Source organism: Podarcis erhardii (assembly GCF_964252035.2).
Source record: "Podarcis erhardii genome assembly, chromosome: 1".
Taxonomy (NCBI): domain Eukaryota; kingdom Metazoa; phylum Chordata; class Lepidosauria; order Squamata; family Lacertidae; genus Podarcis; species Podarcis erhardii.
Window position 1 is genome coordinate 87,048,747 of NC_138497.1, and position 10,260 is coordinate 87,059,006.

The 10,260-nt window shown below is 45.4% G+C and overlaps 1 protein-coding gene across 1 annotated transcript in view; it reads right to left on the bottom strand.

Moving 5' to 3' along the window:
• Positions 1–221: 221 nt before the first annotated feature.
• Positions 222–10,260, bottom strand: part of CYP27A1 (cytochrome P450 family 27 subfamily A member 1) — a 10,763-nt gene continuing 724 nt past the window's right edge. Inside the window, exons 2-9 of the mRNA XM_081879336.1 lie at positions 6,560–6,750; positions 4,850–5,049; positions 3,126–3,323; positions 2,659–2,819; positions 2,086–2,252; positions 1,822–1,903; positions 1,272–1,475; positions 222–1,071 (exon numbers count right to left, since the gene is read on the bottom strand). Coding sequence (XP_081735462.1) covers positions 946–1,071; positions 1,272–1,475; positions 1,822–1,903; positions 2,086–2,252; positions 2,659–2,819; positions 3,126–3,323; positions 4,850–5,049; positions 6,560–6,750 — 1,329 coding nt within the window. The 3' untranslated portion in view covers positions 222–945. The remainder of the gene's footprint in view (positions 1,072–1,271; positions 1,476–1,821; positions 1,904–2,085; positions 2,253–2,658; positions 2,820–3,125; positions 3,324–4,849; positions 5,050–6,559; positions 6,751–10,260) is intronic.

Below are 10,260 nucleotides of genomic sequence, written 5' to 3' on the forward strand. Positions count from 1 at the left end.
TTACAATAATAGGGGCCATTCCAGGATTATGGGAAATACTTAACTATTACATTTTGATATGGCTGGAATTCGTTTGAAAATTAAGTGGGATTAAGTTTAAAAAACAAATAAGAAATATATTGTGGCACATGGGTGGAAAAACCTTTTCAGACCAAAGACTGCTGAGTGCGTGCACAAACACACCAGGAACGATAGCTCCATCAAAAAAAGAAGATTGCATGTTGTAGGGTAGAAGCAAGGTTTTTAATAGCCACCACCAAGCTGTGACAATTTCATTCTTAAACACCTGAGTATTGGGAACCCAGGGAAGAGAAAAGTCGATGCAATCAGTCAGCTAGTTCTGAGGGACACTGGCTAACAGTAACTACTCCTACCCTGCCCCCCACTCCTCAGATCCACCGAAAGAATCAATCAGGCACAGAATGTGGTGCAAAGCTTTGCAAGGATTCACAGGAGAAGATTGCAGAGCAATCTGATACCAGTAAATGGTATCAGAGGTGATTTGGGTACAGGGAGATCCACCAGATGATCAGCCAAGGCACAAACAAGGTTGATGTTAAGTGCTTAGTCTTCACAGTCTATCCAGACGAGGTTCAGGAGTGGTGATCAAGGTTTGCTTAAAGCATGGGCAACCCAGTGTTTTGGTCTGAGGGCTACATTCAGAGTTGGCCAACCCTTTGTGGGCCACGTTCTAGCAGCCATGAGTGCCAAAATGGCCACCAAACACAGACTCACCCCACATGTATACAAACTCAGTACACAGCACACACTCTCACTCGCATACGCACAGAAGAGAAACGAGACATCCGGGGCTTGGTGGAGAGCTTTGAACCTCTCCTCTTCAGCCCAGCATTGCAGGGAGGAAGGTGGGGCAGATGGACCACTGCAAATAGTCTTGGAGGGCTTGATCCAGTCCATGGGCTTGTGACCCCCCCCCCCACTGCCTTAAAGCTTTGTCCGTCTGTCAAGAAGCTCCAGGTCAATGGGTCTGTCAGGAACAAGCACAATCCGAGAGAGGGGCTTCACCTCTGTACACCGTGGACCTGGTCTGATTAAGAATATCCGGATAAGCTGGAAAGAGAAAAGCTTGACTTATTTTGGGGCAAAGCTTCATTCCCTCCCACCAAACACAAGTAATCAAATATGCCTACAGCTGTGATGACCTCTTGGGCCACAGCATTGCACTGTTTCTTGTTTGTTTATTATACTGTATTCATATTCTGCCCTTCTTCCCGAAGGACACCCCCTCTGCCCCCACAGAAGTAACTCACCCTGGCAAGAGCCAAATGCATCTCGAGCTCAGCAATGCGGCGCCCCAGACAAGCACGCACCCCATAGCCAAAGGGGATGGAGCTGAAGGGGTGGGGAGGCAAGTCCCTCTGATCTCGCAGCCAGCGACGTGGCAGGAAGCGCTCTGGTTCCGGGAAGCTGGACTCATCATGCGAGAGAGCGTAATGGGCCAAAACAAAGAGGGTCTGGAGGGGCCAGTGGGAAGCACAGAGAGTTAGCAAATGACAAAGACTTTGCTCTCCGACAGTCGATTCCCCATAGCAACATGAGGGCTGGTGGCAAAGCAATATTCTTGCCATGCAGTTTACCATTTCCCATCAGGGCAGCTTAACCAATGCTAACCCATTCTGACATATGTACATACAGCCTTCACCTAGTTCAAGTCTTGCATTCCCCCACTGTTGTTTTTTCCCTTCATGAACTGCCTATATGTCAAAATTCAGTGACAGCCCCATCCCTTTTATTCCACATCCACTTCTGGCCACTAACAAATGCTTCGAGTTGCAACATCAGGAATACATTACTACTCACATTCTTTGGAAACTTGTATCCTCCAACAACAACATCGTCTTCTGCGATGATTCGGGCATTGGCGGGGACCACAGGGTAAAGCCTATAAGGACATTAGTGGAGGGAGGGCTGTCACTGTGCACCAGAACAAAGGAAGGCTCTTCAGAAGCTACAGAAGCATAAATGGGAAATGGGTGGAACCACTCTGGGCAAGATGAAGCCCCGGGAGCCACAAAGTCCAGGCCTGTGATCTTGCTCCTTGGAACAATGAGAAAGGCCCCTTACCTAAGAGTCTCCTTGATCACTGCCTTAAGCAGCGGCATCCTGGTGAGGTCCTTGGCCTCAGGGATCTGATCTTTGGGTACCACACTGATCAACTCCTGGTATAAGGCTTCCTGGACCTCCATGTCTCTGGCCAGGTGATACATGGCCCATGAAAGGGTATTTGATGTCTGAAAGGGCAAAGCAAAGTGGTGAAGATGCTACATCCAGGCAGCAAAGGCAGGAGAAAATCTTGGAATGATATATGTGACCATCCCAAAGAATCAGACAGTGACTAGCCTGTGGCAGTCAAATCTTTTCCAAAAGCTTATCATGAAGGAACACAGCAGTCTGCTATATTTTTACATTTCCCATAATTTTTTTTTAAAAAAATGTGTATTGAGGGATGCAGGGCAAGGAGACATCATGGTCCTCCACCCCCCACCCAAGAGCCACCTAACACCAACTGCTCTGTGGGTTGGTTCCTGATGGTTTGTTTTATTTATGTAGTGTGATATTGCTTGTAAGCTGCGTTTTTGGTCATTACATTTTGGGGTGGGCACTCAAGTAAGGAAGGCTAAGAAGTCAATGTCCTACCGTGTCTACGCCAGCCAGGAGTAGCTCAGCTATGCTGCCATATATCTCTTCATGGCTAATCCGCCCACTGGACAGTAGGTAAGTTAGGTAGCCTGAGACAACCTCACCCTTCTCCAGAGACTTCTCAACCTCCAGCATCTTCTGATCAATCAGCTTTTTCCCTGGAGTAATTAAACAGCATCTGTTACCATGAGAACACAGGTCTGGCCTGATCATTCCTGCATCCTCCACACAGGCTGGGTATCTACCACTCACCTTTGGCCTACTGTTACCATGGGGACACAATCCTGGGACTGTTCATGACAGCATTTACCACGTGGGCCGGATATCTACCACTCACCTTTGACTTCTTGGCCTACTGCCACAGGCACTTGAGAAAGCTTAGATTACGAATCTTCCCACTCTCAAGGGAGAAAGTGAGAGATGACTGACTGGTAATTCCAGAGTTGTCCCCACTCTTGACATACCAAAGGCAAAGATTGTGTCCCAGCCCTGAAGATAGCGGTTCCAGAAAGGCAGCACATCCCGGGTCCACTTGGGCAGGATAGTAGCAAAGATGGAGTTCTTCAGCATGTACCCAATTGCATGGATAAAGTTCTGTGTTTCAGCAGGGATCTGCTTTTCCAAACAGCCAATGCGGGTCTCAAATAGGATGTAGGAGATGCCTGGAAGCAGAAAGCACAGATGGGAAGACTTGAGGAAACGGCCCTGATATCCCATCACAGAACTATAATCACATTAGAAAGAATATCTCCAAAGGGTTTGCTTGTACTTGGAACAATATATTAATTGTGGACTGTCAGACCAAAAGTATTGGAATGAGCTTGGCTGCTGGGAGAGGAGGGTATATGATGGCTGCCATGTTTAGCTGGGCAATTTATTTATTATTATTTTTTGCCTATCTCTCCAGGGATGGCAGTGTCTAGCCAGCCACAAGTTGTGTACTTTTAAAAGACTGGACTTTTCAGGATAAGCTGTTACACATTAACACCAAAAACATGGATCCCCATTGTGGCAGACACAAAAACTTCTAACTATCCCTTCCTTTGCCATTTTTCATCTGACTATACTCCCCACAGAGTTGGTCTGCTTTCTGGAGTGGGGAACTTGTGGCTCTCCAGATGTTGCTGAACTACAGCTCCCATCATTCCTGATCGTTGGCCATGCTGGCTGGGGCTGATAGGAGTTGGAGTCCAGCACCTTCTGAAGGGCCATAGATTTCCCCAGTGCTAGATCAAACAAGGTATACACTTCCTGATTATTATTTTTTAAAGAAAAACATTTTGAATTGGTTAGTATTTTAGGAAAAAGTGGTTCTCTCCTGATTACCCCCTCTTACTCTTACATGCAGAGGGGAAAAGTGTTGCTTTAAAAGAGAGAGAGAGAATGTTTCTATAAAAAAATAACATTTGGGGTTATTAAATGGAAAATGGAAAACCTTCTTAAGCTGAATCCTGTAATCAGTTGCTGGTGCTTAGCTCCACTCAAGTCAACTAGTCAATGAATAATAATAACAACAACAATAATTTTATTATTTATACCCCATCTGGCTGGTTTCCCCAGCCACTCTGGGCGGCTTACAGCACATAAACAATTGTGAAACATTAGATATTAAAAATTTCTCACTGTAGGGTTTCCTTCCAATGTCTTCTAAAAGTCAGATCGTTGTTTATTTCTTTGACAACTGATGGGAGGGCATTCCACAGGGCAGGTGCCACTACCTAGAAGGCCCTCTGCCTGGTTCCCTGTAACCTCACTTCTTGCAGTGAGGGAACTGCTGGAAGGCCCTCGAAGCTGGACCTCAGTGTCCAGGCTGAACGATGGGGTGGAGATGCTCCTTCGGGTATACTGAATGGAGGCCATTTAGGGCTTTAAAGGTGAGACCAACACTTTGAATTGTGCCCGGATACGTACTGGGAGCCAATGGAGGTCTTTCAGGACCGGTGTTATATGGTCTTGGCGGCCACTCCCAGTCACCAGTCTAGCTGCCGCAATGAAATGAAACAATGCATGTAATGTCAGGTTCAGTGGGGCCCATAATCAAAAGATTTCCTTCACATGCATGGGGTCACACCTAGACCTACCTGACACCTGAACAGCTCCTCTTCCACCTACCCATCAGCGGTACGATGAGAATAACAGAATAATCACTGAAAGGAAATTGTTTACAGCATCGTAACTGTCCACACACCTTCCAAGGCAAATCGGTACAATACACTGGCCATATCTTGCACCACCATCCCTGAGGGACTCTTTTTTCTCTCATTCTCCAGAAACACCATCAGGTCTGACACCACCTCATTGATAGCACCCGCATACAAAACGGCCTCTGTAGGTTTGAGCATTCTCTTGTTCAGCACCTGCCTCAGGCGGTGCCACCGCTCTCCATCCCTGAGGAGAGAGACAGTTGGATCCATGTAAGAAAGAAGAAGAAGAAGAAGAAGAAGAAGAAGAAGAAGAAGAAGAAGAAGAAGAATTTGGATTTGATATCCCACTTTATCACTACCCTAAGGAGTCTCAAAGCGGCTAACAATCTCCTTTCCCTTCCTCTCCCACAACAAATATCCCTTGGAATATTTCTCAGTTTGCCAGTATCGGCTCATGGTTTTGCTCTGGAATCACTCCTCATTGATAGGAAACTTGTGACCCTCCAAATGTTGTGGGGCTCCCATCAGCTCCAGTCAGTATAGTCAATGGCCAGGGATAATGGGAGTTAGTCCAACCCTCTCTGCCACAGGGCATGTTTAGGCAGCCCTGACTGCAGGGAATAGGAGGGTTTTGGAAACCCTTTCATCACTTAAGAAATCCTTTAGCCTACAATGGCTAGCCTGTTCATTTGGTTGACAGGGAGAGGCAGAGAACAGCAGACAGCTGCAAAGTCTTTAAAAAACCCCAACTTCAAAAAAAATTTATAAACTGTATGGGTTCTGTAAGTTTGCAATGAAAGTCAACTGTGGAAGGTTTTGATTGGTTGGTACCCATTAAGCCACTAATACTTTCCTTTTCCAATCTCAGAAGTAGTTTTGCAACATAAAACAAATGTTTGTTTGGTTTTATTTATTAAAATTTGAAAGGCGTAGAAGCAAAGAACCCCATGCAAGTGCAACCTACAAGATGCTGCGGTGTGGAGAGTTCCGGTTCAGGGTTGCAGCAAGCCAGCCATGCCTTTTTCTAGGATAATCCTTTCCATTCCCCCTCCTACCCCAGTTTTCTTTCCCCAACAGTCAGTTGGCATTCCATGTCCACTCTGCGTGCTCATTCTCACTGAGCTCGTTTGGGGAGCTCCCCTAAAGAATCTTCATTAAACTTTGGCAAACCTTGTGATTTCCCCTCCTCCTCCTATTTGTGTGGTACCATCTTGGCTGCAAAGGGGTTGGCATTTGAAGAATTGACTTTGCTATTAATACGGATGCTTCCAAAGGAAGGCATTTTGTTGCAACATCATATCTGATTTTCCTTTGTGCACAACTGGCGCATGAGTCTTCACACATTCCCTGCTTCTCATTCATGATATTCATTGCTATGCCACACCTTGCCATCCACACCAGTGTGAGGAGCTGGAGATAAGGTATCTGGAATGTGCTTTTCTGTTCCATTCCAGATGTAAGTGTGCCCTGAAAGCACTGTGCCTTTCCCATAATTGCCGGAACAAATTATACAAAGTATCCAAGCGCGCAAATTTGATTCATTGAATCAAATTGTAGAATATAACTGCTTTTTCCCACTCTTTAAAAAAAATAAAAGTCTACATTATACACAGCCTTGGAAATATCAAACCATCATAGAAAAATAAAATGCATGCTATGCAAAGACTATGCCTCCCCTTGCTTCTGTAAATACTGCCCTTGATATGCCCACACAGCAGCGACAGGTTATGGGATGGAACGCTTCACACACTCACTCAGTGAAGGGGCCATAGGCCAAGTGCCGTACGTCCCGATGCTCCTTCCAGAGGGCCATGTCACTTCGGATGGGATACTTCCCCTCCTGACGCAACAGCTGCTCGAGGACTTCAGGACTGCCAATATTAATGTTATCATAAGGGCCAAACCGAGATTGCCAAATGGGGCCATACTTCTTCTTGGAAATGACCTGGAAGAGACACACACAGTCAGTGGGAGTAGCCCTGACACCAGCCCATTCTGAATAATCATAAATGTTTGCATGACTGCCCTTATTGCTGAGGGCAATAATTAAGTCCATATGATGGTTAGGAAAATGCCATATACACCTAGAAGCATCATACCACTTCATTCTCAGCAAGGACATGCTGCCATTTTCATTTGTTTTGCTTAGTTTAGAGCTTGCATTCCTCAGTTCAGCTCTGGGGTCCCTTTGGAGTCTTCCCCAAGTTCCTTCCTCCTGCAGTGCCCAGCTGTGATTTTGGATACTATGATTATATATCAGATAGATTACAGTAAAAGATGCAGGAATAAAATTTAGAATTGGAACCCATGGAGGGAAGGAAGGAGGTCTCAAGGTTTGAAATAACCTTTTTCTAAATGTGTGAAAATGTTATGGTTATTTATTTATTTATTTATTTATACATAAAAACAAAACAAAAAGTGTTTCAATCCCTTCTTTATTTGGCATTTCTGCAAGTTGCCAGCTCTGCAGCCTTCTAACTACCCTGTTTTCTAGCTTGCTTTATATCCAATATTTTCACTCCTGCTCCCAACCTTTTAGTCAGGACAAGAGGAGATATTTGGGGCTAGATTCAACTAAATATCTGCGCTAGTGGGATCCAGCATTTACATCCCACCTTTTTCTCCAAGTAGCTCAGGGGAGTCTACATGGTTCTCCACATTTAATCCCCATAACAACCTTGTGAGGTAGGTTAGGCTGAGAGGCAGTGACTGGCTTAAGGTGAGCTTCATGGCTGAGTGGGGATTTGAACCCTTGTCTCCCAGGGCCTAGTCTGACAATCTAAGCACAGTACCACACTGGCTCACTGTGAGAGCCTGGAGTTCTATTTATTTTTGGAAGTAGCTGTAAACTGGGCCCTGGGCAAAGGTTGGTTAGGAAATACAGCACCACCACTCTGGCTTTGATGCTTTGCTTCTGCCATTTCACAACTACAGTAAATACCAGGTGATGGTGTTGAACTCCTTACACAATAGTTGCTTTCAACCAGTGTAATCAATAAATCCTTACTGACTCTTTGATCTTGTTCTTCTCAGGTTATTATAGGGCATTCTTCCTAGATAAGAGATGGCCCGTTTTAGAGTGGGCTAAAACTAATACAGTGGTACCTCGGTTTAAGAGCAGCCCTGTTTACGAACTATTCAGTTTACGAACTCCGCAAAACCGGAAGTAGTGTCCCAGTTTGCAAACTTTACCTCGGTCTAAGAACGGAATCTGACCGGTGGGAGGGCACCGGCGGTGGGAGGCCTCATTAGGGAAAACACACCTCAGTTTAAGAATGGTTTCGGTTTAAGAACGGATTTGCGGAACGGATTAAGTTCATAAACCGAGGTACCACTGTACCTGCTCCTGATTACACTATTTTTGGGGGGTGGCCCCTTCTCTAACAATCAGTGTGATTTGGGACAGCATGCTATAGTGGCCAGAGTGACAAACGACTGGCAAGAACTGGGTTCGAATCTCTACTCGTCCATAAATGTGGCTGTGTGAACTTAGGCCAGTCACTAAGGAAGCAATCCTAACCAGGCTCTGAAGAATGATGGGCTGGACACTCACTGCAGCAGCAGTAACAGCAGCAGAAAAGAAGGGGGAGCAGGCAAATAGGGTCCAGATCAGTTCCTCCACTAGCCAGCACTGGCTGTGAGCACAGCTTTATATTCAGCCGACACCAAGCTGACACAGCTTCCCCCCTCCCCCCTTCAAGGTCCTTTAGCATCTCACCCATTTGGAGGTTTGTGCTGGCAGAAAGACACAAGCATTTCCCCACCTGGCTGCCTCCATTCAGTCCCATCTCCCCAAGGGCTGGCATAAATGGAGTTTGTAATGAATCTTAAATCTCAGTCTAACCTACTTTACAGCATTGTTTTCAGGATATAACAGCAATTATGTTTGCTACTCTGAGCTACTTGGAGGACAGGCATGATTTACTAATTACAGACTTTCCCATTGCAAGATGTTTACCTTAAAGCAGAGAACCTAATGGGAACCTCTAAGGATAGAGTCTTCTACTTTTTCCACAGTCTTATGTTCGGTTTCTTGGGGATGTGAGGGGGTGATGAGTCCTGGAGACTGGCTTTCACATAGATAGATAAACTCTAAGGAGAACATAATAGTTTCTCTCTCTCTCTCTCTCTCTCTCTCTCTCTCTCTCTCTCTCTCTCCTTAATTGAGGCTGCAGTCCTATGCATACAGGAATAAGGCCCACTGAACCCAGGAGAACTTCCTTCCAAAGCAAAGTCCATGCACAGAATTGCTTCGGTAGTCAACTCTTGGTTATAGGACCTCACACCAAACACACCTCAATGGTTAGAAATAACCACCATTTGAGTTCTTTGGCCCTAGTTTTCACCTCAGAACAATTCACAAGCAGTGACACATAAGAAGCTATGTTCTCGCTGTGCCAATTTCTCATGTTAGGGAACTGGCAACTTTCCCAAGAAGAAACAGTTTGTAAAAAAAGAAGAAGAAAAAGAAGAAGAAAAGCCTTTGTTCCTTGCATCACAGCAGTTCTAGTGTTAGCTGAGTTCACAGAGCCTTCAGCAAAACTAAACGTTTGCAAAACTTGTAAACATGCCTATAGGCCGCTTACTAATGGCCACAAGTTAGAGTTTTCTTGATTCTTTTATAAACCTTGAAAACAGCCACTGAGAACTGACTTTTGCTATCCAGTTTTGTCATATCCACCAGCTGATTTGCTCCCTATCCCTTTGTGATCTCTTGGCACCTTTCGTTATTGTATTTGTACAGGGCTGTTACCTGCCCTAGGACTTTGTGGTGAGGAAATCTATGAAACTCTTACTCCACCCTCCCTACTACTATAGTTTGTATGGAATCAAGCCTGTTAAACTGCTGAGCTAAAGTAGTCATCCTGGCTGTGGCTGGGATCAACATCTGGAGAGGACACAGGCTAGGTATCTGAAAGTGAGGGAGACTATTTCCCCTTCTTTAAACTTTCTGTCTTGGTATACTTTGGACTGAGCTACTGTTTTGCTGAACCCTTGAACCCCGAATGTCACTGGAATGTGGCCAATATTAATTCCCAAGAATGGATTCAGTCACAGCCCTTGAGTAGCCAACACTTTTCCCCCTGCAGTGGAAGCCCTGCCTTTAGGTCCTCCTTCATTATTTGAAGTCACACAGTAGATCAAACTCCTCCCATGCCTAGCTATCTGATCACCTTTCCAGTTCTTAGGTTATTGGTGTTAATTCCTCTAACATCCTTTCAGAACAGGGATTCAGAAGTTGTTGGGACTCCTGCTCCCATCAGCCCCAGCCAGCGTGGCCAATGGCCAGGGATGGTGGAAGTTGTAGTTCAACAACATCTGGGGCCATAGGTTCTCCATTCATTTTAAAGCATAGGCACCAGAATGAGACAACAACTCAGTTATATTTCACAGTGCCTGTGACCTTATGAAGCAACATGCAGATCATGACCCCACCCACAGCTATTTTGCACAT